Below are 15,727 nucleotides of genomic sequence, written 5' to 3'. Positions count from 1 at the left end.
TATAGCCCCATGTCTTTTAGGAACTGGACTGACACCAACAACTTATTTCACTTACTCCATCATACAGCCATTAAGTTGTTTCAACCTCTACTGATGTGGTCTGAATTCAAAACAATAGCTTCGTGATGAAAGGCTCAGCATCCAATTATCAATACTCTTTGCTGTATAATCTAAATAAAAATACTTATGCTGGCCACTTTTCTCAAGTTACACTCACTACAAAGTGCACGTGTACATGCATGCTTGTAATGTAAAGAGCAAAACAAGCAGAGAAGTTGCTCGGATTTAATGTAGCCAATACATGTTTCAAATCAGGAGTCTCATTAAAAGTGAGCATTCAAGGCCCCAGATTTCTCTGTTGCAATTTTTCCTTCCTAAAGCGGTCCTCAGCCTACTCTTATTGAGCACTGTTTGAAGTGTCACATCAATGATTATCTCAAGAGAGTCCATCTCTGGCATGGCTGGCATGCTTTCTGCCCCTCCCCTTGCCCAGCTCATGATGTAGCTGCTTTTGTAGCATAACATTATGTGAGGCAGTGCTTAGGAGGGGGAAGGGCAATGTACAACTTCTGCAGACTCCATGCCCTGGGATTGGGGTGGTGAGGGAGACACAGTTATATGCAGGTATTATGTCAAGCCTTGCAGCAGTGACAAAACAATAACATCTGCCCATATTTCAATCTACCCAAAGAGCAGCCCAATGAAAATCCCATAGTAAACTACAGATGATTCCACTGAACAGCATCTCAGTAACTTTCTAGAAGTAAATTTCTCAGGATAGTATATTAAAGTAGTTTTAACTGAGAAGCCAGCCCACACCAAGAGCTTTATTTTTGATGTAGAAACCTGTGTTTATTGCCAAGCGGAAGGAGAGCAGCCACATTCCTCCTTTTAATTAAACTAAACATTGTAAAATATGAAAATGGCATAAAAATAAGGCTAAAAGTTTTATTCTCAAAGAATCTTCTATTGTGTGTACTTCCAAGTAGAGATAACAGATTTCTTTTATAGACAGCCAATTTGGGTACTACCAAGCAGGGCTTTAGCTTCAAAGTAGTTTGGAGGTGGTAAGTTGGTAAATGCATGTTTATGTGTGGTTTTCTATAGAAGTATGTGGATGAGAAATTTCTCCACTTCCTAAAAGGAATCTTCCAAATACATTTAATCTGAGGCTGTTGATTATTCACAATATTTCACAATTAATTCACACGATCAACTACAAAAAAAGTTGCAATTAAAAAAATTAATCACGATTAATCGCAGTTCTAATTGCAATGTTAAACAATAGAATACCAGTACTCTCAACTCAGATGCACTGGCCAGGTAGACAGGAAAAGCCCCGTGAACTTTTGCATTTCATTTCCTGTTTGACCAGCATGGTGAGCTGATTAGCACAGGCGACCATGCAGAGCTCATCAGCACAGGTGACCATGGAGTCCCAGAATCACAAAAGAGCTCCAGCATGGACCAAACGTGAGGTACTGGATCTGATCGCTGTATGGGGAGACGAATCTGTGCTATCAGAACTCCGTTCCAAAAGACGAAATACCAGAATATTTGAAAAAATCTCCCAGGGCATGAAGGACAGAAGCTATAACAGGGACCCGCAGCAGTGCCGCATGAAACTTAAGGAGCTCAGGCAAGCCTACCAAAGAACCAGAGAGGCAAGTGGCCGCTCCAGGTCAAAGCCCCAGAATGCCACTTCTATGATGAGCTGCATGCCATTCTAGGGGGTGCCCCTACAACTACCCCACCCCTGTGCATGGACTCTGTCAGTGGATTCTCATGCAACAGGGAATGCAGATTTTGGGGATGAGGAAGAGGAGGAGGAGGAGGAGGTTGAAGATAGCGCACAGCAAGCAAGCGGAGAAACCGTTTTCCCCGACAGCCAGGAACTGTTTTTCACCCTGCCTCTAGTACCCTCCCAACCCACCCAAGGTGGGCTCCCAGACCTTGAAGTCGGAGAAGGGACCTCTGGCAAGTATACTTTGTAAATATAATACATGGTTTAAAAGCAAGCGTGTTTAATGATTAATTTGCCTGAAGACTTGGGATGCATTGGCAGCCAGTACAGCTACTGGAAAAGTCTGTTAACGTGTATGGGGATGGAGTGGAAATCCTCTAGGGACATCTCAGTGAAGCTCTCCTGGATGTACTCCCAGGGTCACCTGGTTGAAATAGGGGAATTTTATTAAGGGGACATTCAGAGGTGGCCGTTCCTACTGGGCTGTTTGCCAGTGGCTGAACAGAAATCATCCCCGCTGTTAGCCACGTGGTGGGGCGAGGGGTGAAGCAAACATCCCAGAGAATTGGCTGTGTGGGCGAGGGGGCGGTTTAGTTGGGTTTGTGCTGCATGTTAACCCGAAAACCTCAGCCCCTCCTTTTAAATGACCAACCCAATGGGTGCTTGGTATGGGAAATGAGGGTGCTGCTGTTTGAAACTATCCCCACATGTTATGAAGGTTAAAGAAGCCAAAAGACTGTGACTTACCATGTCTGCCTGCAAGCCGAATTCTGTTGCCCGACGGCCCTGCGTGTGTGATCTCTCACACCAAATTGGCAGGCCCTCAATATAAGAGGCAAAATGTGACCTTGTAAAGAAAGCACATGTGCTATGTAATGTTAACAGTTTGGTTCACCGTGGAAGAGTCTACCCATTGTTCTCTAAAATGTGTCTCTTTACATATGACTCTCCTTTTTTTTCCTCCCGCAGCTGCAAACGTTTCAGCGCTCCCCATATCATCTCCGTCCCAGAGGCTAGCAAAGATTAGAAGGCAAAAAAAACTCACTCGCGACGAAATGTTCTCTGAGCTCATGCAGTCCTCCCACACTGAAAGAGCCCAGCAGAATGCCTGCAGGCAGACACTGTCAGAGTGCAGGAAAGCACAAAATGAACATGAAGACAGGTGGCTGGAGCAAGAGGAGAGATGGTGGGATCAAGATGATTGGTGGCGTCAGCGTGTTGAGAGGAGGCAAGAAGCAATGCTTAGACTACTGGAGGATCAAACTGATATTCTCCGGCATATTGTTGAGGCACAGGAAAGGCAGCAGGAGCACAGACTGCCACTGCAGCCTCTGTATAACCAACTGCCCTCCTCCCCAAGTTCCATAGCCTCCTCACCCAAATGCCCAAGAATGCAGTAGGGGGGCCTCCAGCCACCCAACCACTCCACCCCAGAGGACTGCCCAAGCAACAGAAAGCTGGCATTCAATAAGTTTTTCAGTGTAGTCTGGCCTTGTCCTTCCCTCCTCCCCTCCTCCACCACCCCATCCGGTGCTTCCCTCCTCCCGCACCCCTCCCGGGGTACCTTGGCCGTTATCTCCCCATTTGTGTGACGAATTAATAAAGAATCCATGAATTTGAAACAACAATGACTTTATTGCCTCTGCAAGCAAAGATCAAAGCAGGGAGGGGAGGGCAGTTGGCTTACAGGGGTAGAGTGAACCAAGGGGGTGGGTTTTCGTCAAGGAGAAACAAACAGAACTTTCACACTGTAGCCTGGCCAGTGATGAAACTGGTTTTCAGAGCTTCTCTGATGCGTAGCGCACTCTGCTGTGCTCTTCTAACTGCCCGGGTGTCTGGCTGCATATAATCAGCAGCCAGGCAATATGCCTTAACCTCGCACCCCGCCATAAACGTCTCCCCCTTACTCTCACAGATATTGTGGAGCACACAGCAAGCAGTAATAACAATGGGAATATTGGTGTCACTGAGGTCTAACCGAGTCAGTAAACTGCGCCAGCACGCTTTTAAATGTCCAAATGCACATTCTACCACCATTCTGCACTTGCTCAGCCTATAGTTGAACAGCTCCTAACTACTGTCTTCATGAGCCATGGCATTAAGGGGTAGGCTGGGTCCCCAAGGATAACTATAGGCATTTCAACATCCCCAACGGTTATTTTCTGGTCTGGGAAGAAAGTCCCTTGCTACAGCCATTCACATAGACCAGAGTTCCTAAAGATGCGAGCGTCATGTACCTTTCCCGGCCATCCCACTTTGATGTTGGTGAACCGTCCCTTGTGATCCACCAGTGCTTGCAGCACCATTGAAAAGTACCCCTTGCGGTTTATGTACTGGCTACCTTGGTGGTCCGGTCCCAAGATAGGGATATGCGTTCCTTCTATCGCCCCACCACAGTTAGGGAATCCCAGAGTCACTACCCTTGATAGCAGCAGCTCAGTGATCATGTTGGCTATTTGGATCACAGCAGCCCCCACAGTAGATTTGCCCATTCCAAATTGATTCTCAACTGACCGGTAGCTGTCTGGTGTTGCAAGCTTCCAGAGGGCTATCACCATTCACTTGTGAACTATGAGGGCTGCTCTCATCTTGGTATTCTTGCACTTCAGGGCAGGGGAAAGCAAGTCACAAAGTTCCATGAAAGTTCCCTTACGCATGCAAAAGTTTCGCAGCCACTGGGAATCATCCCAGACCCGCAACACTATGCAGTCCAACCAGTCTGTGCTTGTTTCCCGGGCCAAGAATTGGCATTCCACAGCATCAGCCTGCCTCATTAGCACCATGATGTCCAAATTGCCAGGGCCTGTGCTTTGAGAGAACTCTGTGCCCATGTCCTCATCACTCTTGTCACCATGCTGCCGTCGCCTCCTTGCCTGCTTTTGAAGTTTCTGGTGCTGCATATACTGCAGGATAATGCGCGTGGTGTTCACAGTGCTCATAAATGCCGCGGTAATCTGAGCAGACTCCATGCTTGCCGTAGAAAAAAGGCACAAAACAATTGCCTACCGTTGCTCTCACGGAGGGAGGGGCGACTCATGACATGGCTTACAGGGTTGGCTTACAAGGAATTGAAATCAACAAAGGGGGCGGGTTTGCATCAAGGAGAAACACACACAACTGTCACACCAAAGCCTGGCCAGTCATGAAACTGGTTTTCAAAGCCTCTGTGATGCACAGCGCACTTTGCTGTGCTCTTCTAATCTAATCACAAACAGCCTAGTCAGCAAACAGCACCAGCGAGCTTTTAAACGTCCAAAGGCATATTCTAGCACCATTCTGCACTTGTTCAGCCTATAGTTGAACTGCCTCTTACTACTGTCCAGGCTTCATGAGCCATGGGACCCAGGGGTAGGCTGGGGGAGGCTGGGGTTGGTGGGACCGGCTGGGAGAGCAGCCTGAGGCAGAAACCTCCAGCTGGCATGATATTCCAGGCAGGACTGAATCTCCATTAGACAAAACTTAAAGAAGAGAATGACCTGGAGTCATTCCCATTTTTGTCTAGGCACCCCCGACCGACCTCATCGAGGTTGGCCAGGAGCAACCAGGAGACGGCAACAGATGGTGCAGTACGACTGCTAACCATCTTTGCTAACTTTCAAAGGCAAGAAGCTGCTGCTGTGTAGCAATGCAGTACCGCATCTGTCAGCAGCATCCAGGAGACGTACGGTGAGGGTGAGCTGGGCAGGCTCCATGCTTGCCGTGGTATGTCATCTGCACGGGTAACCCAGGAAAAAAGGTGAGAAATGATTTTTTGCTAGTGCTTTCATGGAGGGAGGGAGGGGGTCCTGACAACATGTACCCAGAACCATCTGCGACAATGTTTTTGCCCCATAAGGCATTGGGGGCTCAACCCAGAATTCCAATAGGCGGTGGAGACTGCGAGAACTGTGGGATAGCTACCCACAGTGCAACACTCCAAAAGTCAATGCTAACCTCGGTACTGCGGATGCACTCCACCGACTTAATGTGCTTAGTGGGGACACACACAATTGACTGTATAAAATCGATTTCTAAATAATCAACTTCTATAAAATCAACCTAATTTCGTAGTGTTGACATACTCTTAATTATTTAGACATAAGAGCCAAATTAAGAAAAATACATTAGTCTTCCCTTGTTCATTGTCACCAGAAAATATCTGGTTCATGTGGCCTTTCATGCCATAGAAGTAGAATTGATTTCTTGCTAAAGTAGACTGTAAATAAATAGGTTGATTGAAAGAGAGATCCCTGACTGCAATCTATCCATGAGTCAGAAATTCTGACTGGGCACTCCGTGAAACATGGTGGTTTCTCAATGGTTTTTGCTCTGACATAAAGTAAAGCTTGGTGGTTTTCACTGTGGAGCTCTAGTTGTGCATCAGGACCCCACTCTTCTAGGTGCTGTACAAACAGAATAAAAAAATGGATAGTCACTCAAATCTAAGAAGGATCCAAAAGCCCCTTTTGTCATTGGTTTCCATTATGGTGGACAGGGCATATGAAAAAATCATGTCCCTTGATGGAACATGAGTTTGGTCTTACTGAGGTCAGGTCCCCACAGTTGCCCCGTAAAGCTAGAATGGAGTATGGTATCTGACCCACTCGGCAGCGCGTTGTGTGCCCAAACATTAATGTGGAAGAGATTTAGCTCGAACTGAGCTACTTCAAACAGCTGAATCCATTCAGATCACTTGTGTCCATTGGAACTCCAGGATATATCTGTCCACTGAGGTCCCCTTAGAAGTAAAGGATCAGATGGACTGAGACTGGGTGGTTCTGACAATAACTCTGACTTTGGGAACTGGATTCAAAATGAGTTGCAGAGGAAGAAAAAAAGGAGAGCTCACTTCAGGCTTTACTTTGGGGCAAAGGAAAGTATTTACCTAACTATGGGTTCTAGAAACTTACATAGGAATGCAGAGCTATTTTGGTGACTCAACTTCATGTCAGATCAGTTTAGTCCTATTTACTCCAACACAGGAGTATAAAAGGGCTTGAGTATGTCTCTGAAGCAGAGGGAACTAGGGACAGATGGGGTCTTTCAGGAAATAATCTAGGAACAGCCAAGCTCAGGCTGAGGTCTATATTTTTGTTGTTATTTAAGCTAATAATAAAAGGCAAACCTCAGGTAGAAAGTAAATCTAGTCCACAGCTAGTGTGTGCATATTTTTAGTGGTATCTAAAGAACTAAACATGTATAAGAGACAAAGTTAGAGAGAAGAGACAGCCCTAATGATGAGCACACTTTAAGCTGTTCTTGCTTTTTATCAACATATCTAGTGCCCACTGTTATCAATGAGAACTGTATTTGTGGATCAAAGGAACAAAATCACCTTAAAAGTTTTATTTAAAATCAGCCAAATTACTGGCAGTGTACTTTAAAAAAAAATCACAAATTATTATAGGTAGTGTGTGTGTGAACTGACATTTCAGTAAGAACCAGCTCATTCAAAGAGGATGTTCTACAGTCATTCACATGGAACTAACAGCTTCCTAATCTCCAGAAGTTCCACTGATTGACAACTCTGAGAACTATGTAAACTAATTTTGCATGTCCAGACATTTAAGTGAATGAAATCACAGCAAACATAAAATTCTGATTTCTCCAATTCTTACTGAGTCACACAAACTAAAATTGTTGTGTACTTAATCTAATTTAAATCCTCTGTGTCAGTATGTGAGTAAAAGGATGTAATATTTTACCTACAATTCATTACATTAAAAAACAATTTAGAAAAACACTATGATTCATATCTATACAGGCCCAAACTGGTTGGGAAAATCTGGAGTATTGCACTTATTTTATCAAGCATTGACATTTTATTCTTTTTTGTGGTTTTGCATACACCCACTCAAACTCCATGTACAAATAAATAATCCTAATAAGCGCTTTGAGATAGTCAGACAGAAGACACTAGAGAAGAGCAGTTTTTTTAAATGCCAGAGTTTATACACATTAATGACTCAAAAATAACTGAACTTTAAACCTTCAGATTTTGCTTGTGGCTCACACACACACACACACAAAAATCTGACCTGGAAGCACACTCATCACAAATTTTCTAGAAAGTTTAGATGCACAATCATTGACAACACTGTGAAGTTGCATTAAACACTACTGTGTAACAACGTTGCAGCTACTAGCATGCTCTCACAGACAGACCAAATGCCTAATTCTCATTTTGACTTACCACTGGATTTATATTAGTGTAATTCTATTGTCTGACACTTTATTCCTGCTTTACAGTAGTTGAACCAGTTACACTAAATTGAACCAGACTCACAGCCTTCATGGGTATGTCCATGCTACAGCTGGGAGTATGCCTCCCAGCCTGAATAGACAGACATGCGCTAGCTCTGCTTGATCTAGTGTGCTAAAAATAGTAGTGTGGACACTGCTAGCTGCCTGAGTACAAGCCCACCTGATCTCCTGGATCTGTACTTGGGTGGCTAGCCCTGGCTACTACCCGTCATAGGTGCGGACTCCGTGGATGCTCCAGCCCCAGAGCACCCACGGGGAAAAATTGGTGAGTGCTCAGCACAGACCGGCAGTTCCCCGCTCCCCTGCCCAGCTCACCTCTGCTCCACCTCCACCTCCTCCCCTGAGTGCACTGTGTGCCCACTTTTTCCCCCTAGCTCCCAGCGCTTGTGTCACAAAACAGCTGTTTCACGCAGCTGGGAGAGAGGGGGAAGGAGGGAGAACGCGGTGTGCTCGGAGAAGAGGCGGGGCCAGGGTGGGGATTTGGGGAAGGGGTCCAAGAGGGGCAGGGAGGGGGCGGAGTTGGGGCAGGGCCTTTGGGGAAAGGATTGGAATGGGGGTGGGGCATGGGTGGGGAAAGGGTGTAGTCGGGGCGGGGCTGGGGGGTGCGAGCACCTACCGGCGCCGGGGAAAGTTGGCGCCTATGCTACCCGTGCCGCAACCTCCACACTGCCATTTTTAGCCCACTAGCTCAAGCAGAGCTAGTGCATGTCTGGGTATCTGGGCTGGGAGGCATTCTCCCAGCAGCAGCGTAGATATACCCCATGTGTAAACATATCAGCACCCACAGCAGCCCCATATCTGTGCACATTTTCCTGCAAACACTGAGATTCTCACATGAATACTGTGATAGACCCAGGCCAGTTGGGAACAGCAGAGTAGGAGAAGGGAGATATACTGGCCACTGGATAAGCAGTTTTCTGTTCCCTGAGTGACCAGACCAGGGGCTGCTCCAGTCTAATGAGAACACCTGACTCCAATTAACCTGCTAATGGTCAGGTGAGTCTGTTAAGCACCTGACTCTAATTAAGGCCCCTCAGATGCTATAAAAGGGCTCACTCCAGTCAGGCCAAAGGGAGCCAGAGGAGAGGAAGTGCGTGCGAGGAACTGGGAGCAAGAGGCATGCAAGAAGCTGAGAGTGAGTAGGCATACTGCTGGAGGACTGAGAAGTACAAGCATTATCAGACATCAGGAGGAAGGTCCGGTGGTGAGGATAAAGAAGGTGTTGGGAGGAGGCCATGGGGAAGTAGCCCAGGGAGTTGTAGCTGTCGTACAACTGTACCAGGAGGCACTCTAGACAGCTGCAGTCCACAGGGCCCTGGACTGGAACCCGGAGTAGAGGGCAGGCCCGGGTTCCCCCCAAACCTCCCAACTCCTGATCAAACACAGGAGGAATTGACCTGGACTGTGGCTTCTACCAGAGGGGAAGGTTTCTGGGCTGTTTCCTGACCCACAGGGTAAATCTGTGAGGCGAGCAAATCAGCCAATAAGCGCAGGACCCACCAAGGTAGAGGAGGAACTTTGTCACAATACAAATACGTTAGCACCACAAACACTTGCACACGCTGACTTCATTCCTCACACACATTCCACATCGGCCATAGCCTTCTCTTTTGCTGACGCATACCTGGAGTCAATTTGGTAGGCAAGCTCAGAGGTCGCCTACCGGATCAGGCCCACATATGAGATAGGCAGCTGAACATGCTGATCTTCCCTCAGTTTGTGAATCGTTCAGGAGCTTAGGTGGGAGATAGTCATATGGACACCTAGAAGGAGCAACAGTGTACATGCTCAGAGGAAAAAACCTAGGCACCAAGGGAACTTTTACTCTGGAAACTTAGGTAACAAATGAGGCACCTAGAGGGTTCAGTGGGAGTTTTGTGGATCAGAATGGAATCAAAATAGTGACTTAGGCACCTTAACCTAGGGTTTAGGCATCTAAATACCTTTGCAGATCCCACTCTAACTCCCCATTCTTAGGGCCAAGTCCTGCTCCCATTTAATTCAATGTGATTTTCACCATTGCCTTCAACAAAATTAGGAGCATATCCTTAATCTTACACGCAAGATCAGTATTAAGATTTCAATATGCTGCCTGGAAAGTGGTGTGGGCAGTGGGCAGGAAGAATAGAGAGATGGCAGGATACGCACAGGTAAATCTGAAGCCTGGTCTACACTAGGTGTTTAAATCGGTTTTAGGAGCGTAAAACCGATTTAACGCCAAAACCGTCCACACTAGGAGGCACCTTATATCGATTTTAATGGCTCTTTAAACCGGTTTCTGTACTCCTCCCTAACGAGAGGAGTAACGCTAGTATCGGTATTAACATATCGGATTAGGGTTAGTGTGGACGCTGATCGACGGTATTGGCCTCCGGGAGCTATCCCACAGTGCACCAGTGACCGCTCTGGACCGCAATCTGAACTCGGATGCAGTGGTCAGGTAAACAGGAAAAGCCCCGCGAACTTTTGAATATTTCCTGTTTGCCCAGCGTGGAGCTCCGATCAGCACGGGTGGCGATGCAGTCCGAAATCAAAATAAAAAAAAGAGCTCCCGCATGGACCATGCGGATGTGATCGCTGTAAGGGCAGGCAAATCCGTTCTATCCGTTCTATCAGCGCTCCGTTACAGAAGATGAAATTCAGAATCCTTTTTTAAAAATCTCCAGACAGACGCCATAGCAGGGACTCAGCGCACTGCAGCGTGACAAGCGTAACGGAAAGCCAAAGAATCAAATGGATGCGCATGGACTGGAGGACTGAAGCTATCCCACAGTTCCTGCAGCCTCCTAAAATTATTTGCATTCTTGGCTGAGCTCCAAATGCTTCTAGGGTCAAACACAGTGCCCGCGGGTCAGGGCATAGCTTGGCAATCTACTCACCCACCCCCCACCCACCCCCAGAAGCGAAAGGTAAAACAATCCTCTGACTCTTTTACATGTCACCCTATCTTTACTGAATGCTGCAGATAGACGCGATAGTGCAGCACTCAACACCAACATCCTTGCTCCCCCCCCCCCGCCATGGGCGGCTGATGGTACAAAAGGATGGAAATCCATCCTCATCATCAGCATAAGCTGATCGTACAAAATGATGGAAATCCATCCTCATCATCAGCCTCAGCTGATGGTACAAAAGGACTGGTAACCGTCCTCGTCATCAGCCTATTGGCCCTAATTTTTTCTGGTGGATGGATGGTGCAATATGGCTGGTAACCATCCTCATCATAGCAACAGGGGGCTGAGCTCCATCAGCCCCCACCCTTCATGTGTAAAGAAAAGATTCATTTGCCCCTGGACTAGCAGCGGGATGCTGGGCTTCTCTCCTACACACTGCTTAATGTCCTGTCTGGACTATCATAGCAGCTGGAGGCTGCCTTCCACTCATTTCTCACTAACAAGTCAGTGTGTCTTATTCCTGCATTCTTTATTAATTCATCACACAAGTGGGGGGACAATGCTACGGTAGCCAAGAAAGGCTGGGGGAAGAACGGAATCAACAGGTGGGGTTGTTACAGGAGCACCCCCTGTGAATAGCATACAGATAATAATTTCTGCGGGCTCTGACACAGAGCAGGTGGTTCTCTAGCACACTTGCCTATATTAGGCAGCACTGATTCTATTTTTAGATACCAAAAAGGAGGGATTGACTCAGGGAGTCATTCCCAATTTTTGCTTTTGCGCCCCTGGCTGATCGGCCAGGGGCACTTATGACAGCAGCCAATGGTACAAAACGATGGAAGGTGCAATATGGCTAGTAACCACTCTTGGCTTTTGCGCCCCTGGCTGATTGACCAGGGGCACTAGCAGCAAATGGTACAAAAGGACTGGTAGCCATGATCATCCTCAGTTCCAATTTATGGAAGGGTTTGGATGGTGCAATATGGCTAGTAACCATCTCTGCTGTCATGCAAAAGCAAAAGCATGCTTCTGTGTAGCGCTGCTGAATCGCCTCTGTGAGCGGCATCTAGTACACATACGGTGAGAGTCACAAACGGCAAAAAAAGCTCCATGATTGCCATGCTATGGCATCTGCCAGGGCAATCCAGGGGAAAAACAGGCGCGAAATGCTTGTCTGCCGTTGCTTTCCCAGACGAAGGAGTGACTGACGACATTTACCCAGAACCACCCGCGACAATGATTATTGCCCCATCAGGCACTGGGATCTCAACCCGGAAGTTCCAAGGGGCGGGGGAGGCTGCGGGAACTATGGGATAGCTAGGGAATAGCTACCCACAGTGCAACGCTCCAGAAATCGACGCTAGCCACGGACCATGGACGCACACCACCGATTTAATGTGCTTAGTATGGCCGCGCTCCACCCGATTTTATAAATTCTGTTTTACAAAACCGGTTTATGCAAATTCGGAATAATCCCGTAGTGTAGACGTACCCTGAAATCACAACAAACCCAGCACCTCAGGTTTGTTCATTCCTGATAAGGCTAGTCGAGGAGCTGGGGATGATAACAAAGACCTTCTCCTGGAGAACTGATAGATGTTTTTAGTGGTGGGAAGCATAAGGAAATTAGGATGCTGTAAATTACAGACAACATCTCTTAAAATCAATGTTATTTTTATTAACTTTTAGTCAATATTCCAAATCATCCTTGCCCCTCAGTAAAAAGCTGCTCATTGCAGATGTAATATCTGGAGAGAATGTGGTGATATAATTATTTTTTATACTGCGCCACTTTGTATTTTTTACTGGGAGTTCACTGCATACACTGTTGTTCACCATAGGATGAGTGCATCTGTAATCATGGTATGCTTGACAAACATATTCTACCAAATCATTACTTTGATCCCACCCATGTTCCAATACCACTGTGCATAGTTACATCTGACTTTTCTTTATGAATCACTTAACAGAACACTCACAATTCAAGAGATTATTGGCAATGTTACATTCTCTAATACAGACAGACATTAAATCTAATTTTAAACAAAGAGGTTCAGATCTGAAATACTCAAACTGTGGAAGAGTTTGAATTCTGGACGATTTAAAGCTTCCTAATGTACTGCTGGTACAGGCTATACCTGATAATATAGGACTATGCCCTCAACTGATTTAAATATTACTGTTTTCATTAGTATCACAGCCCAAAGCCTGCTAACTCAGGAATGGCCCTAATGTTCAAAATCTATACAATCAACCACTGCTCTGAAGCACCTTTATAGAGGTCTTTATCAGCTACAGTACTTTGCACACTATCGAAATTAAGGATGGAGTGGGTAACCTCAATTTCTATTAAATCAGACCCTTAATGATATTTTAACAGCAGATGCTATCTTATCTCAGAATAGGCATAATTGGTGATACTCTGCCTTTACTTGTTTCCCCACCCTCCACACCATGTTCTTGCTGCTGAGTGGTGGGATTGTAACAACTTCCCTTGGTAGGAATGACTGGAGAGTTAAATCAGTCAATCACTGACCCTTTTCCCCCACCACTGCTCTCTTCTGTCCTTCTCTTATAGGCCTGTAGAGAGGGTTCACCAGGGTTTGTCCCTCTCCAGGGCGGCGGGGAACCACACAGCCTCCTTTAGTCCTTGCATGGGCCCCTGGGGAATCGGTCAGGCCCCAGGAGTCCTGGCTCAAGCCCTCTGGCAGGGGGCTGAGCACACAAAGGTAACAATTAGCAGATAATAAGCCCAGGCCCTGGGTCAGGGCGGGGCAGTAAAGATCACAGCTCAGGCCCTTAGGCAGGGGCTGAGCAAACACAGGTACCAGTGAGCACACCCAGGCTTCCGGCTCCGAGCGGCCTGGGAGAGGGAGAGACTGCCACTCACATGCTGTGTGGCAGGGGGGAACGCAGGCCCTCCCACTCCACTGCGTCCCAGCCTGGGGCCCTAGCAGTGGCCGAAGGTCCACTGGTGCGTCAGTGGGGATCCTGGCCACAACACACTGACATGGGTTCTGGCAATGTTGCAGCCAGACTTGGGTCAGCTGTCCCTGGGCTACTTCCCAACTCCCGCTCTGGGGCTACCTGGGTAAAGGTGGTGTCCTCAGGGGGGTCTATCACCATTGGATCCTCGGGGTAGCTGGTGAGGGGTCAGCTCAGCGACTCTCCCACACGCTGATCCACTTCAAGTATTGTCTGGTCGGGCCAGTCTGCAGGTCCAACTCTGGTTGCTGGAGTCTCTGCAGCAGGAGCTGGGCCAGAGGTGTCTGGCCTCTCCAGCGGCTGTTCCTTGAGTGAGCTCTGGGGTTGGGCTCTTATACTTCCTGTTTGGCACCTGACCCTCTGGGGCGTGGGCTTGGAGTGCTCTGGCCCCGCCCACGCTGGTGTCCTGCGAAGCTCGTCCCTCTCTGGGGTGGTGGGGAACCACACCACCTCCCTACAAGGTCCTATAACTTTCCTCTCATCTCCAAGTGGAACTGAGACATACGAGGTAAGTTAGCCACTAATTACCACTCCAACCTCCTAATTGCTCCTCATTTTCCTCATCTTCTCTTTCCTAAGTGTAAGAGCATTCACTCCTCCCTTCTACACTGTATTTGCATATTACAACTCAATTGGTTAATTGCTTTAATTTTTTTTAAATTATAAATTCTAAAACCTAGAGCTTTCTAATTTTTATGGCTGCATATCTACAGAACATTTTAATTGTAAACTGGGTTCATCAGCCAGGACAGGGGAAATAAAGTGTCAGGCATTTATTTTATGGCACTTTCCTCAGGGCTTGTTTTGCTGTCCACAAAATAATCACACACAAAAAGGCAAATCAGACTTCTGAAAAACACTGGCTAATAATTCCCCTAGACTTTCCCTGTTTTAACAGTCAGGAGCAGAGAAGACACATTCTCTCCCTTAGTTCCCCTTTAATCCCCTTCTCCTTCTTTTTATACTCTGCCCCAGGCAGCCATGTGACTGGCAGGGACCTATTAACTTTCACAGACTGCAGCATCCTTCCCTGGGCACAGTAATATACTTACTACCTCACTTTTCTGAGTTGGTCCAGCATTATACAAGTTGTTTGATACACACAGTATGAATACAAACATACAGACAGACAACTGAAAATTATTGCATGGGATAATACTTTTGCCTTTGACAAATAACAAAACAGTAAAAAAGGGAGGTGTAGACCTATTTTTGAAAGAATCCTTGAAAAATAGAATAGGGAAAAATGGTAATAGTGTAATTAAATCAATTACATTATTTTTAAAGCACATGTATGTATGTATGTATAATTACTTGCATTATATTAGCAACAAGAACCCTCAATCAGGATTCGGTGCCCCATGCGAGGCGCTGTATGAACACATAAGGGATAGTCCCTGCCTTGAAAAGATTACAGTTTAAGGCCTTGATTTTGCGAAGACTTAGGAATGTACTTTACACTCAAGTAGTCTTGTTAACATCCGTGGAACTACTCAGAACCATCAAGTTAAGCATGTGCATAAGGCTTTGCAGGATTGAGGCCTAAATACTCTACCTTTCACTTCTGTGCCGGAATATCAAAGACATTTAATAGTGCACAACAGTTTTGGGACAGGAAATCCAATACAATTAAAAATGCAGGGAGAAATTAAGTAGGCACTTACATGTCTATCACACAGGAGTGTAGCGTCAAGTGTTTTGAAGATGAAAAGTGCCCTAACAAAAACAAGCAAATATTAATATTATTACCACAAATATTAGAATCTGATCAGGACAACAGGGTTTACATCCCTTCTCTTTTGGAAATAATACAAATTCTGAAAACTTACATAGCATTTTCATCCACGGATCTCAGTGC

The 15,727-nt window shown here is 46.4% G+C and overlaps 1 protein-coding gene across 1 annotated transcript in view; it reads right to left on the bottom strand.

The window, feature by feature from the left end:
- Positions 1-14,025, bottom strand: part of RAB31 (RAB31, member RAS oncogene family) — a 132,562-nt gene extending 118,537 nt beyond the window's left edge. The window contains exon 1 of the mRNA XM_045005271.1: positions 13,972-14,025. Coding sequence (XP_044861206.1) covers positions 13,972-14,010 — 39 coding nt within the window. The 5' untranslated portion in view covers positions 14,011-14,025. The remainder of the gene's footprint in view (positions 1-13,971) is intronic.
- Positions 14,026-15,727: the final 1,702 nt, after the last annotated feature.

This window comes from Mauremys mutica, chromosome 2 (assembly GCF_020497125.1).
Source record: "Mauremys mutica isolate MM-2020 ecotype Southern chromosome 2, ASM2049712v1, whole genome shotgun sequence".
Classification (NCBI taxonomy): domain Eukaryota; kingdom Metazoa; phylum Chordata; order Testudines; family Geoemydidae; genus Mauremys; species Mauremys mutica.
The sequence above is the reverse complement of the archived record's forward strand: the minus strand, read 5'-3'. Positions and strand labels throughout refer to the sequence as shown.